At 36.6% G+C, this 15,939-nt stretch overlaps 1 protein-coding gene across 2 annotated transcripts in view; it reads right to left on the reverse strand.

The window, feature by feature from the left end:
* Positions 1–13,072: 13,072 nt before the first annotated feature.
* The window catches only part of LOC149245267 (oxygen-dependent coproporphyrinogen-III oxidase, chloroplastic-like), a 358,638-nt gene continuing 355,771 nt past the window's right edge, over positions 13,073–15,939 (reverse strand). For both annotated transcript variants that reach the window (XM_089457735.1, XM_089457734.1), the window contains exons 6-8: positions 13,843–13,967; positions 13,574–13,672; positions 13,073–13,455 (exon numbers count right to left, since the gene is read on the reverse strand). In XM_089457735.1, coding sequence (XP_089313861.1) covers positions 13,381–13,455; positions 13,574–13,672; positions 13,843–13,967 — 299 coding nt within the window. In that variant the 3' untranslated portion in view covers positions 13,073–13,380. The remainder of the gene's footprint in view (positions 13,456–13,573; positions 13,673–13,842; positions 13,968–15,939) is intronic.

The following is a 15,939-nucleotide window of genomic DNA, read 5'->3' on the forward strand; positions in this document are numbered from 1 at the left end:
CTTTTATCCTAAATACAAAGAAGTTTTTTTAACATTTTCTTACCAAAAAAAAAAAAGGATGTTACATTGATATTAGATTCAATACACTAGAAGACATACAAGATATCTCAAAAGTAGTACTTCAAAAAAGTCAAAAGTTGATGCAAAATATGAACAAAGAAGTGGACAAAATTATGACTGAAAAAAGCACAAAACTTCCCAACTTAAGGACCACAGTGAAAAATTACTTACACAGATAAAAAAGTCCAACGCTAAGAAGCAAAAACTAAAGCAAGAAAAGGAAAGTTTCGAAAAAATGTTCAACGAGAATCTATCAGAGAAAGAAGAAAAATTGTGTTTAAAAAATATTAATCAAAAGTTATTAGAACAAATTAGAGATTTAAAAAACGAGAAGTTTGAGCGTCAAAATGAAGTTGAATAAGAAGCTAAAGAACTTTCACGTTTAAAAAATCATAACCAAAATCTGATTGCTCAAAGTAAGAAACTTAAAGATGATAAAAAATATTGAAAAACAAATTAGAAAAACTTATCACAAAATAAGTATCAAAGTCTTTAGACATAATAGTCCAAGTTGAAGAAAAATGAATGAATACAAATCCAATCAATATCACAACTCAATAACATGACATACCGATGGAAGTAAAAACATATTCAGAGGTTGCAATTCAAACGATAAAAATTTCAAGTAAAGATTTTGTAACCAAGTCAACATTAGAACCTGAAGTAAATGAGAAAAATTATCGCACTAGTGATAGATATGGTCTTCTCCAATTTATTTCTAAATCAGATAACTATATTTATATTTTCAAACTGTCTTCTCAAATCTATTTTTGGATAAGATATGGTCTTCTCCAATTTATTTCTAAATTAAATATTCATATTTCTATTCCCAACGTGTCTTCTCAAATCTACTTTTGAATAAGATATGGTAAGGAAAGTCGAGGCCAAGTTCAACATTGGACCTAAAGAAGTTCACGCACAAACACACAAAATTTAATATGACAGTATAATTATTGTATATGCTAAGTTTTTATATGTCGCTGATGTGGTTGCTGACCTTGATAGAATGTTGATGTCATTTTGCCCTAGCATGTATAATTGACATTTTTTTTACCTTCTGAATAGCTTCAAAGCAACATGCTAAATGGTGATAAGGCAAGGTGATAAATTAATATATTTAAGTAATGGAAAATCAAATCACGAGAGCTCCTTATCGACACCTGAATCACAAGAGTAGACATCTCAATCAGTCTGCGTATTTGTATCGCTATAAACAAAAACAACAGAATCGTGTTCCAAAAAACAATGACCTCTACACAAACTAGTCTTGCGATACCAATTTATCCCAATTATTAAATAATTGCAAAGTTCCACATAAAATTGATTTAGGATAGTCAGATCCCTTCTCAATTCGACAATTTTGTTTATCACTCGGATGATCCTATCATCTTGTATCATCAAAGATGAAAACTCAAAGAACTCTAAAGGATACAAATAATTACAAGACAAAGAAACAAATGACACATCTTGTCAGCAATAAGCTTTGAGCACAAAGCTTTTCTGAAAAAGACACGTTTAGGGGGGCATAACCATTCATGAAAGAACACCTACCTAGGTATATAAGCGAGCCCTCATTTTTGTAACCATATCATTTATCTCTTGTACATTCAACAGTGTTATATAAATTATTACTTGTCTTATAATAAATATTCTCATATTTCATATAATTATAATTATTTCTACTGCATATACAAACCCTATTCGTTACACATTATCCTTTCAAAACAATGCTCAATGGTGTTTCTCCATCACACACCCTTCACAAACAACACTCGCTAGTTCAATATATGGAGGTCATTAACAAACCATTATACTGTGTTTCTCAATCTGTATATATTAATATATTCAACATAATGCCTTAAGACAATCACTTTAAAACTATCATGCATGTCCTTTTCAAGCCATCAATTGGCTTAAAACTCCACCTTTTGAATAGAAAACAAAGTTTTGGTAAACAAATGGAACATGAAGACATCTCCAAACATATGTGTCTCTATGATGACATCACCAAACCTTGAAATTTGTAACGTTGATCGATCATCAATAACCTCTCTCTCTTCATTGTATTGTCGTTTATAATTCAAGAGATGTTTTTTTGTTTAGTCAAGTGTTGAGTAGCTTTAAAATAAATAAATAAAGAGAATGAGAATTAATATGCATAGGTCATTACTAAATGTGCAATTTGAGACAAACAAATGTTTTCATTGAAAAACTCTAATCTATTGTAGATCTCATAAGTTCTTCAATCTTTAAAAGACAAGAAAGGAAATAGTTGGAGAGATGCCCCTCCTTAAGAGAATGGTTGCGGATAAGTGGTTTCATTCTACAAGGGATTTTGAGTGTTCCCATTTGTTGTTGTCAAGGTCAACTTTAGAAAGAGCCAAGATAGCCTCTAAATGGTCTTAATCTCAACTGGGTAATTCCCCCATATTCATCAAAATAACTTGATGTTTAATCAAATTAGATAGAACCACCTCAAAGAAAAAAAATTGTTTAAACCATGATAGATAAAATAATACTATAAAATATGTTAGCAAAAGACTTGAATGTAGGAGATTAATTATTCATAACAGTACTTACATATTTCAAAATCTGAATTTTCCTTTCCCTCTAATGTCATTAGTTGCGCGAAATAGTCCTCCACAATGTCAGAATTAAACGAGAGTTCAAGAATATCAAAATATGATACAATACAAATGAGTGTTCTAATGTATTTAGGTGCTATCTCCAAGAAGCACAGATGAGCCTACATGTGCAACTTTCTATGAGTTCGCCTTTATTTTCTAGTGTTGTAACAATTGAAGTTTCTGTGGGTCAGCCTTAACTATTTTCTAGTGTTGTAACAATTGACTCGATGATGGCATTGACTTTGACTACAAATACATTAGTAATGTGTGTTATGTGGTCCCATTTGAAAATAACACCCATAATTCCAACTCAAATTCCCCTCAATAAACAACAATGACTTTATTCATGTGTATATAGACCTTTTCCTAAACATTGGAAGGTAAAAGCTAGTGAATGCACTAATTGAGTTTTCACCTTTAACTATGTTTTTACCCTATAATGTGTCTTAATATATTTCATGCATCTAATTGATTGTCATTTGGAAGGGCGCACATATTGAACCACCACTCTCTCTTCATTTTGTAATTCTTGTTTCTCTTATTTCAACAACTCTCTCTTCATTTTTGCAATTCTGGTTTCTTGTTTCTTTTATTTCAAGAATTAGATTGTTATTTGGAAAGGCACATATTGACCCACCTTCATTTTGTTATTCTTGTTTCTCTTATTTCAAGAATTTAGTTTGATAGTTATGATGAGTTTTATTTCAAAAATTACTTTGATAGTTGAGATAGATTTAAAGGCTCATTATATTTATTTATGTTAGAGCTTAATGGTCACCATCTTTAATGATGTTTCTTTTCATTAATTGATCCTCGAATTTCAGACATATTTCAATCAGGGCATATTTTGGCACTATCTAAATGATCTTTTACTTGGGAGACATATATCAACCAAGGTCCATTTAAGTACTAGTTAATGATCCTTTACCTGAGGGCATATATCAAGAAGTTGGGTGTTGGAAAAGCAAAAGACTTAGCTAAACTCCAAGCAGAATATCTAAAGTGGGGCTCAATGATTCTTGCACCTCAAGTTACAAAAACCTTCAACAACATCATACAACAAGAGCTCCCCACAGATTGGACAACTAGTCTGGCAATACCTCTTTTCAAGAGCGGTGACGTCAATAATCCCTTCAATTATAAGACCATCATGATAAACCATTTGTTTGGAAAGCTATTTGGAAGCATGCTAGAAAACAAAAGTAGCAAGTGGGCAAAAAAAAGAGATAAGCGTGCTAAAGGGCAAGCAGGGTTTAGACATAAACATTCCATAGTTGATCATTGTATAACTTTAAGGCACATCATTGAAAAGTTCGGGAGAAAAAGGAAGAAATTTTTTGTTGCTTTGTTGATTTCAGAAAAAACGTTTGACTCGATTCCTAGGGATAAGCTTTGACACAAAATGGAGGAACTTGGAGTTCCTAAACATTTGAGAGCAGTTGTCCATAGGCTGTATGAAGAGGTGAAAGTCAAAATTAGAACTTCAGCAGGCATTTTTGAAAGTTTTAGAAGCGATATCAGGGTCAAGCAAGGTTGCCCACTGTCTCCTACCCTTTTTGGTCTATATATCGACAAGCTTGAGGAGTGGTTAAATTCGCAAAGGGGTGATGGTATCTATTTGGACGAGTTTGTTATAAGGCTTCTTTTATATGCAGATGACCTTATTTTGATTGCTAAATCGGCTCTTGGTTTGCAAGAGCACTTACTATCCCTTAAACATTTTTGTAGAAGCGTGTGGATGCAAGTCAATATCAGCGAAACGAAAGTAGTGGTCTTCTCTAAGAAAAGAAAACATAACCAGCGTAAGTTCTACTTTGAAGGCAACATTCTGGAAGAAGTTGCAGATTACAAATACCTCAGAATTGACTTCAACAAAAATCTAACTGGAATGGTTTTAGAAAGAAAAGAACTTTGGGGGGTTGGAAAGCACTTTATGCTTTTCAAAATAGGTGTAGAGAGGCAAAGTTATGGGACTGGAAAACCACTCAAACTCTTTTTGGGCTTCTAGTGATTCCGGTGATTCTCTATGGTTGTGAATTTTGGGCCAGCGGTACATCCGACATGCAGTGGGGACAAATTGAAAAAACTCAAAGGCATTTGATTACAAACAAATTTAAGATTAAAAGTGCAGTTCCTTATGATATCTTGTTAAGTGAAACAAGGACTACTCCTATTGAAGCACTTGCTATGGTGCGAGTCATAAGGTATTTAAAAAAATTAAGCAAATGGAAGAGGGTAGATGGCCTAAGGCCGTCTTTAATGATAGATTCTGCAAGAGCAAAAAAACTTGGATGCAGCAAAATAACAAATGGTTTAATAAATGGGATATTTTCTTGAACGCGTGTCCCATAAACAACAAAGAGATAAAAGCTTTTGTTATGGAAAAGTTCCACAAACGTACTTGAGATAAGGAGCTAGGAAGAAAGAAAAATTACTATATTGAAGTGTTTAATCCCACTCATAGTCATCAACCAAAAGCATACATAAAGGCCAATATCTCTTGGAGAGCCAAAATTCTTATTGCTCAATTAAGGACTAATTCTCATCAACTCCGTTGTGAAACAGGGCATGGGAAAAGGCCAGAAAAAGTGTGGGAGGAAAGAATATGCATTTTTTGTTCTTCCGGGAAAGTGGAAACAGAAAAACATTTCATTTTAGAATGTGAGGTCTTCAAAGACAACAGAGAAAGTTATGCAGATATGCTAGCAGCTAGCTCTTGGGATAATCTATTTAGCGAGGGGTTTGTTGAGAAGCTGGGAGCATTTATTTTGAAGCTTCACAAAAAAACGTTGAATACATCAAGCAGATGAAGAAGCAATCTGTCCCATAGGCTATGTTTAGCCTCGTGGATGTTAAAATAATTTATTTCTTTCTTTCTTTCAATCAGGGCCCATTTGGGCACTATTTGACATATTAGCTATCCGACACATCCTCATCTAGGATTTTCTTTTGCAAAGTGCATGTTGACACCTAATCCTCTGCGATTGGGTGAATGTGGAATGTGAACAGTCATCAAGAAGATGGACTGATCAATCACATTCATGTATATAACAATAGCTACCTAATGAAATAAACGAATCAGTTTTTCTGCCAAGTCTGGAGTTACTCCTGGTCTGACATGGTATCAAAGCCAGTCCTAAGAATAGTCGTAACTCCCTTCATCTCTGCCACTGCCTCTGTCCTGAAATGCTCTGCCTCCATTGCATTGCATTCATTTGATTACTCAATCCTGAGCGCTGCCTTTGTCCTGCGTCTCAACAACGTTGATTCTCTGCGCATGAATACCTTGACTGGATTGCATCGGTTATAGCCCTTTTTTCGCTGGCTCTCTGCGCATGAATACCTTGACTAGATTCCATCGCAACCCAAATTCGCTGCCTCTCCACACAAGATGCTCGTCTCAGCTATGCAAGATAGAGCCCACAATCCCTGGCTCATGATACCTGCGTGCCCGCACACTGAATCACCGCTTCTGTGAGGAGAAGAGAGGATCTTTATTTTTCATAGCTCAATAAGGGGTTTTGTTTGAATATGTTCGGTTTGGCTGACTCTGCTACCGACCGCAAGCAACACACAAAGCCTGACATTGCCCTTTAGTTAGCGTTTCTGGTTCTCTCCTCTGTATATATAAATATACTTTCTTCACAGGAGTTCAGAGTTCGAATCCAATAAGGCTCTACAACGAAAGCCGCTTTCCATGTTTTGGTATGAAACTTTTTTTGTAAGGTTTTATAACGTTCATCACTGAGTCTTTGTTGCTCCTTCATTATGGTGATTCCTTGGTGTTGGAGGAGGCGTCTTTGAACGCTGTTATTTTCTTCTTTCGCTTTCGGATGGTAGCAGCAGCCGCTACAGCAATTTTACGAATTGACTGACGGTGGAGCAGAGTACACTGTCTCTGCGCATGGGAGACTCAATCTGCTGTGGTATCGAGTTCAAATAACCGCGCTTGGAAGAGACTCAATCTGCTGTGGTATCGAGTTCGAATAAACGCGCTTGGAAGAGACTCAATCTGCTGGAACAGTGACATCCATCCCAGGAGACTGAGATGCATCAGAGGCGCCTGCAATGAGAAAAGAAGTGGAAATTGAATTCGAATTGCGAGAACTAAACCCGTGGACGTGTTGCAATCAAGGCTATGCGCAGTGTATACCATTCAAAACGTTTGTTCATAGTGTTGAGTATTGTGCAGTATCATTCAAAACATTTATATCATTCAAAGCGTTTATATATTGCACTGCTTTCAAAGTAGTATTGCATGATATATTGATATATTGATACATTGAAGTAATATATTAAAGTGATATATTGATACATTGAAGTGATATAGTGATATATTGCTGCTTTCAAAGTAGTATTGCATGATATATTGATATATTGAAGTGATCCCTTGCGCGGTTTTTCAAAACATAGTAGTATTGCATGATATATTGAAGTGATATGTACAAAGAAATGTTGATGCTTCTATCAAACATTAGAGGAAAATAAAGTGCATTAACGCTGTAACGTAAGGATTTTTTTTTTCCAGCAGAAGTATTTTTACAGAATGCATTCAATCATCTCTATGGTAAGGATAGTTCTCAATGGCAAGGAGAACTATCCTGAATGGTCCCGGATGATAAAACACACCCTCATCTTCAACGAGTTGTGGAAGGGAGTGTGTGTCGGAGAAGGAGACAATGAACCAGTACAGCCTACATCAGACAAAGAGTTCGTCATTTGGGATAACAAGAACAGCAAAGCATATGCATTAATCGCAGCATCTGTAAATGAAGAAGTAAGTCGCCATATTTCATCATATTCAACTGCCTTTGAAGCTTTACAAAAGCTCAAAGAACTCTATGACTCACATTCTGCACTTGAAGTTGTTCAGCTCATGATTAAACTCTTCACTCTTGAACTGAAAAATAATGATCCTCTTGCTCTTGCATCTGAAGTAAAATCCATAATGCATGATATCAAATCCACTAAGGTTGAACTGGATATCCCTCTTATTGCTTTTCTCAAGGCACTCTATCCTACTTCAATTATCTTGAGTCTTTACAAGCAAATGGAAATCTTAAAGATATAACCTTTAACTCTCTTGTGAAAAAGTTTGCTGAAAGAGAGAAAGCCTTTGGAAAGAAGGCAGTCCCTGAATCTTCTGAAGAGACTGTTTGCCTTGCTCATAAAGAAAAACATCCTGCTCAAGATTCTACAAGAGGAAGAGGTGGACGAAGAGGAAGAGGAAGATACTTCAGAGGCAGGGGGGCAGACATTCTCAAGGAGAAAAAGCAGATCTGCATTGCATTCGCTACAAACGAAATGGATCACATGATGCTTCTACATGCAAGCTACCATGGGACAAAATTGAGCAGAAAGGAAACCAGCAGAAAGGTAAAACTGATGATACAGACAAAGGTAAAGCACCTGAATCCGCTCACTATATTGAGGCACAATGTAACATTGGAGTAAATGAAGATTTGTTTAATGCTTCACTTGCTTCTTCGAAAAATGATTGGTTGCTTGATTCAGGAGCAACCTGTCATATGACTCATAGGAAAGATTTTTTTGAAGATTTCACTGACAATGTTGATGGAGCAGTATACTTTGCAGATCAGTCAAAAATCAAGCCATTAAGGCTTGGCACAATCAGGCTTAAACTGCCTGGTCTTCCAGACTTTCTTCTGGATCATGTTCTATATCTCCCACAGCTTAAGAGAAACTTGTTGTCCTTGGTCCACATCCGCCAGCAAGGTCACTCCATTCATATGTTTGATGGCAAGCTTGAGATAAGAAAGGCATCTGACCACTCACTTGTCATGAGAGGAATAGAAGAAGAAAGGTTTCTCAAACTGCAAGGAACCTCTGCTCATGCACATCATTTCTCATATATTTATCATCATGAAGAAGGTACACTTCCATCAAGTTTATTATGGCATGCTAGATTTGGACATTTAAACTATGACAGTCTCCGCTTATTGAAGAAAAATGGTGTTGCTGGTTTGCCTACAATTCCTAGGAAACATAAGCAATGTGATGCTTGCATTCTAGGAAAGCATAGCAAACAGTATTTTCATGATTCACATTCAAGAGCACATAGGAAGCTTGAACTCATTCATTCAGATTTATGTGGTCCAATGCTTGTTCCTTCTGCAAATGGAAATAAATATATCATGACATTTATTGATGATTACACCAGAATGTGTTGGGTTTATTTATTGAAGAACAAATCTGATGCTTTTCAAACATTCAAGAATTTTCATAAATGGATTGAAAATGATGCACAATCTCATATTGGGTCTACTCGCACTGATAATGGAAAAGAATATACATCAAATGAATTTGAACACTATCTTCGCCAACATGGGATTAAACATCAAACAACTGTGCCTTATAATCCCCAACATAATGGTGTAGCTGAAAGAATGAATAGAACAATCTTGAATATGGTACGATCCATGCTCTTTTTCAAAAATGTAAAGATAATGTTTTGGGCTGATGCTGTTCTATGTGCTGCATATATAAAGAATAGATGTCCATCTAATGCTATAAGAAACAAGACTCCTTATGAATTGTGGTATGGACATGTTCCTTCGGTAAAACATCTCAGGATCTTTGGTTCCACCTGTTATGCTTTGATACCAAAGGTACATAGAAACAAACTTGGTGCTAGAAGTCGTAAGTGTATCTTCCTGGGGTATTCAAACACCTCTAAAGCATACCGCCTCTATGATGAAGTAAATAAAAAGTTTGTTGTATCCAGAGATGGCATTTTTCTTGAATCATCCAAATCTGACAATGTTGTTGAGCAGCAACTTGATCGCTTGGATAGATTCGCAAAAACGAAATCATTTCAAGAATTTGATAATCAGATTCCACATCTTGAAGGGGGATTCCTATACTAGAACAACATGTGGAATCTTCTTCTGAAGAACAATCTCCCCTGCATGAAACTCCAACAACGGATGATGTTTTAAGTGATGTAATTGATAGAATTGGGAGACTCAATCTTGATTCAGTCCCAACTCAATCAACAGAGCAGCCTGAACCATCTCAGAAAGGTCCCCCAAAGTGGCTGACAAAGACATTTGAAAGTGTTCATCCTGATGAAATTGGAAAAACAGGAACCAGAAATTCAAACCGACAAAATGGAGGTGATGTAGATGACTCTAATTCACCTGTTGATATGGATGTTACTTATGATTGTGAATTGAACTTGTCTACAGACTTTGATTACTTATGATTGTGAATTGAACTTGCCTATAGATTTTGAACCAACTTCCTTCAAAGAAGTTGCTTCTCATGATGAATGGAAAGAAGCGATGAAAAAGGAGTATGATGCCCTCATAAAGAATGGCACTTGGAAGCTGGTTGATCCTCCATTTGGAACCAAACCAATTGGCTGCAAGTGGGTCTACAAGAACAAGTACAAAGTTGATGGCTCACTTGACAAGCACAAAGTTAGGCTTGTGGCAAAAAGCTTTGCACAGAAGGAAGGGGTCGATTATGAAGAAACTTTTGCCCCCACAGCAAAACGAGCCACCATCCGGACACTCTTTGCACTAGCTGCTCAGAACGGTTAGAAAGTCCATCAAATGGATGTAAAAACTGCATTCTTGAATGGAGATCTAAAAGAGAATGTTTTTATGTCCCAGCCTGAAGGATTTGCTGTGAAAGGACATGAACATAAAGTATGCAAACTTGTGAAGTCCTTATATGGCCTCAAAAAAGCACCACGAGCCTGGTATGAAAAACTAACTGAGCATCTTCTGAAACTCAACTTCAATCATTTTGATCTTGATGATGCAACTTTATTTGTCAAGAAAGTTGGAAAAACAGTTGTATATCTTGTGGTATATGTAGATAATCTTTTAATGACAGGGAACAATGAAAGCTATATTGCATCCATAAAGAAAGAATTAGGAAAAAGTTTTGAAATCACTGATTTGGGCTATGTTCATTACTATCTTGGCATTGAAGTAACCCAACATCCAAAATCCATATTTCTTTCTCAAAAGAAATACATTGGAGATTTGTTAAACAGATTTGGCATGACAGAGTGCAATCCTCTTTCTACTCCAATGGAACAAAACTTAAAGCTCACATCTATTGAAGGAAATGAATTTGAGGATGCAACAAAGTATAGACAGCTTGTAGGAAGTCTCATCTACCTCACTACTACCAGACCAGACATTTCATTTACTGTTGGAATCCTCTCCAGGTTCATGCAAAAGCCTTGTGAGGGACATTGGTCTGCTGCAAAAAGAGTTCTAAGGTACTTGAAGGGAACTCAAGACCTTGGAATCAAGTATACACAGGTGGACGACTTCAGCTTGATTGGATACTCTGATTCAGACTTCGATGGAGACAAAGAAACTGGAGTATCTACTTCAGGATATGCTGAGTCTTGGATCAGGAGCTGTCTCTTGGAGATCATGCAAACAATCAGTTCCAGCAGATTCCACAACAGAAGCAGAATACGTGGCAGCAGCTGAAGCAATGAAAGAAATTGTGGCTCAGGAAAATTCTTGAAGATTTACAGGTAAAACAAGTACAATCAACTCCACTCATGATTGACAACACCTCTGCAATAAAGTTGGCCAAGAACCCAAAGTTCCATGATCGTACAAAGCACATCAATACTAAATATCATCTGATCCGACATCATGTTGAGGCCAAAACAATCCATCTTCGTCATTGTTCCACAAATGAGCAAATTGCAAACATCTTCACCAAAGCACTTGGAAGAGAAAAGCTTGAAAGATTCAGAACGATGCTTGGACTCACCAACATCCCTTCAGATTAAGGGGGGGAATGTTGACACCTAATCCTCTGCGATTGGGTGAATGTGGAATGTGAACAGTCATCAAGAAGATGAACTGATCAGTCACATTCATGTATATAACAATAGCTACCTAATGAAATAAACGAATCAGTTTTTCTGCCAAGTCTGGAGTTACTCCTGGTCTGACAGTGCACATCTTGTAAAAGTTATCAGTTTTTGGAGCTTCTAGCCTATCAAAAACATGTAAATTTGATTAATATTAATATCCCCAAAAAAACAAATTCTTTCATTAATATTACAAAGATCATCAAACAAAACAAATTATTTGGAAAGGACCTGTGACACGAAAGGAAAACGAATCGCTCCCCACGTAGATGACCTAGAGCACATCCAACGAATTTCCCAGAAAGCGGCACAAGGGATGGCAATATATATATATATATATATATATATTCCCAAAAAGCATAAAAGATGTGATAACTTTTAAAACAAGCAAAAATGCCAAGTACATGGTCCAATTACCAACATAAAAATATCATAATAGACCAAAATCACATATATCTTTATTGAAAGTTTCTATACAAGACTGGCGGAAAAAGTGATCAGTTTGTGGAGCTTCTAGCCTGTCAAAAACATGTAAATTTTATTAATACTAATATCCCAAAAAAACAAATTCTTTCATTAATATTACAAAGATCATCAATCAAAACAAATTATTTGGAGAGGACCTGTGACACCAAAGGAAAACGAATCGCTCCCCACGTATATGACCTAGAGCACATCCAACGAATTTCCTAGAGCAATTTTATATATATATATTCCCAAAAAGCATAAAAGATGCGATAACTTTTAAAACAAGCAAAAATGCCAAGTACATGGTCCAATTACCAACATAAAAATATCATAATAGACCAAAATCACATATATCTTTATTGAAAGTTTCTATACAAGACTGGCGGAAAACAGTATCACAGGTTTTCCCAAGGTTTTTGTACTAGTTCCCATATGTGAAATTTATTCAAATACGGGAAAGAATAAGTCCAAGTTCTGGTGACAGAAAATAATCCATCTAATTTCAAACAGTTCCAGAAAGAAAACATCATATTTTGCACATTCCGTTGCATACCCAATAACAAACGACAACGTCAACAGTACACATCGAAATCAACACATAGTAGCTTAAAGAAACATGCCAGAGGATTCAACTTGGGGGCGGTGTAATTTTAACACTGATAGTCTACCTTCGCTATCTGCTGGAAATAGTTTCATATACAAACAGGGTCATGTTACAAGTGGCATTTTTAAATTTTATTTTGCCAATTTGTAGCCTAACCAGAAAGACAGAATGACAGGGATGTCTCGGAGTCCCTGAAAAATCAAAGGCCCGTGGAGTCGGTCCATTAAAAGTGCCCTAAACTTTGCCCAGAAAGAGGGCATGGTCCCCTAAAGTCCCTGAAACGACGGATCAGCAGGTATGTGGGGTTTTGAGGCAGGAACGCAACCCCATGCAACATAGATATCAACCATTCCTTTTGTCAAAGAAGACTTAGAATGAACAGGCTCAATGATGTCCATGTACAATAAATTCCAAAACCCACACTAAAATGAGAAACACTGATTAGCTCCCCAATAGAAACTACATCTTTTATTTGGAATATATAAATCTGAATAACAGGAATAAATGTGGCCCAAGGAACTCGACATGGTCACTTGTAGTGAATATTTACTTTTTGGGTTACACTATCAGTTGATTCACTGGATAACTTTCAAAGAGCCAAAAGGAAGAATGATCTCCCAATCAGCTTAAAGATGTATTTATAATACCTTTGAATCCAGCTACAAAACTAACCCTCACCTACCTGTGTTGGGAATTTGAATATTCAAAAAAAAGAAAACTATTCTTTGCCTCAAAGAATGAAATAAAGTTCAAGCTTGCAGCCACTCCTTTGGATTGATGCAGGCATCCAGTAATTTCCATTCCTCGCTACCTTCTACTGGTCGCTGCAAGATATTAATACAAGAATAAGAATATCCCAAAGAATCAGATTTAAGGAAAAAATGTACTTTTGTATAATAAATTAATGTAGATGCCATATAAAGATTAGCAAGTTAGACATACATGATCATACTCCCACCGCGCAGTCAAAGGCAATGACATCAAAATACTCTCTATTCGTCCTCCTGTCTTGAGTCCAAATGTAGTACCCCGGTCATAAACCTGGCCAAAGAAATTCATTAGCTTCTTATTCTAAAAGAAACCGGTGCTCAGTGAGTAACCGCTATCACCAACAACAAAATATGTTTCTATAATCTTCTGATGATCGCTAACGAGCAGAAACCCAGACACCCACAGAGCTTCCAAAAGCAACCGTTCAAAGAACAACTTACCAGGTTGAACTCAACATAACGACCTCTTCTCAACTGTTGCCAGGACTTGTGATGTTCTGTGAATGGCATATCCTTGCGCTTTTCTATTATTGGTATGTATGCCGGGATTACCGAGTTTGTACACTCTACAGAAGTGAAAACAAGTTATGAGACTACACCATTAAGTTTTGCAAATAGCATTAAGCAAAATTCACTATGAATTCATATAACCTTAAAAATTCATTGTATCTTCAAACTTAAGGTATATATACATATACATATAGACTTGATTTTGTATTTTTCAAGTTTAACAATAAAACTAATTTTAATATTTTTTTCACGGAGTCCAGGAGTCTACATAGCCGATTAAGAACCAATTTTAACACATTTGATTTTCTTAAAACAGTTGCCAAATGTGGTGACTGAGCCCTCGAGACAGGAGACTAACACTCATTACTGAGCTCCATTCAGCAAATAGGCCTGAACTGATGATCTAAGCTGATAGAAACAGTACAACTATTTATATGAGAAAATTTCAAAAATCAAATGAATTTTGAAATTGTGATCCATGAGAACTAAACCGGAAATGAAAATTCAGCATGCCATCCGAGGCTTAAAGTCATGACCATCATCATGATCTGATACCCTACAAAACACTGTTGACTCAATCTTGGTGAACAGGGATGAAAAAATGTTTCCAAAATCCATGGAAAACTTCTTGATAAAGCTTCTCGTTGATTTGTAACCCCTTATCAAGGGATGTGGATTTGTAGTCAGATACAACTCAATTAAAATTGTAGCGAAATTATGGAGAATGTTCTAACAGCCAGTACAAGTTGCTCATATCACTTACATGATTCAATGCATTGGATACCATGTAACAAGAAATCACGATCTGTAAAAATGAAATAAATTTGACTGCCATTACATAACACAGCCTACAAGAACATTTATAAACATTGGAAAGTTTTTGTTCACAGGTGGGCATGGATGTGAACACAAGTAAGACTAAGGTGGTGTTATTTCTATTTTAAAAAGAAACTAAATCAGACCCACTCTAGACAGTCTCTGGGTTTCTCAACGAGCAACTTAAGTCCCCAAGATGCTTGAGATCTAGCCTCCTGCGCAATCTGGACATTGCAGTTGTCCAGGGATCAGTTTGGGCTCTCTCCAAGGAATGTCAGTAGAATGTTGGCTTAAAAGGCCTTTTATGGGAGAGAATTATGGAATTCAAACTCTCAGCAATGGTATATGTCGAGGACATTTGACCATGTCAAAATGATTCTGGTGTGGACAAGGTCTTTCTTGCAAATCTTTGTCAAATGATTCTGAACCGTTGTTCATATAAAATGCAGATGCAGGGGACAGGTCCTATTTAGAGGGATTGGAAATGGAAAAGTAAGTCTTATTTATACCTACCTATTAGATGAAAGGAAATTATGATTGGTGTGACACTCCTCTAAAACAGGGCTCTGCTTTACTAAAAGGCGAGGACATGGAGATCCAGTGGAGAGATGGTTGTGGCTTTGTCAATCATTTGAAAGGCTTGTGACTTCTTTAAACATGAAGTTTAGGATTGGTTATTGCTCCATCATGGATTAGCTGTCAAGACTAGGTTGCACAAAGTTAGCATTACTAGTTCAACATGCGGTGTACGGTAAGGAGAAGTCAGTGCAACATGTTTTTTGGAAATGTCAATCTTACCTGTCCAGGCTGACACAGATCAGGAGAGAGTTGGCTGCTGTTGGAGAGACGATTGCTGAGGAGCTAGTGAGTATAGCCTTGAATGGTTTTTCGAAGCGTTGGGAGGTCCTTTTCAAGTGTATTATGGGTCAGGATCACCCGCCCAACTGGGTGAGGCTTTGGGATGATTTTGTCCAAGAGGAGATCCAAGAAAGTGGTCAGCAAGGAGATCAAAAGAAGAGGTTTGAAGGAGAAGAACCTTGCTCTGGCAAGCAAGGGTAAGCAAAAGGCCAAAAAAGGGCCAAGCGAGGGGTCCTCTTCCAAGAATGGGAAGAAGAAAGATCCAAGCAAGGTTAAATGTTTTGCATGCCATCAGCTAGTCACTACGCCAGCCAGTGCCCAAACAAAAGAAGGGCAAGTAGAAGAAGCAGGTTG

This window comes from Pinus tabuliformis, chromosome 7 (genome assembly GCF_031772625.1).
Source record: "Pinus tabuliformis cultivar Carrire ecotype Pingquan chromosome 7, CPIR1, whole genome shotgun sequence".
Classification (NCBI taxonomy): Eukaryota; Viridiplantae; Streptophyta; class Pinopsida; order Pinales; family Pinaceae; genus Pinus; species Pinus tabuliformis.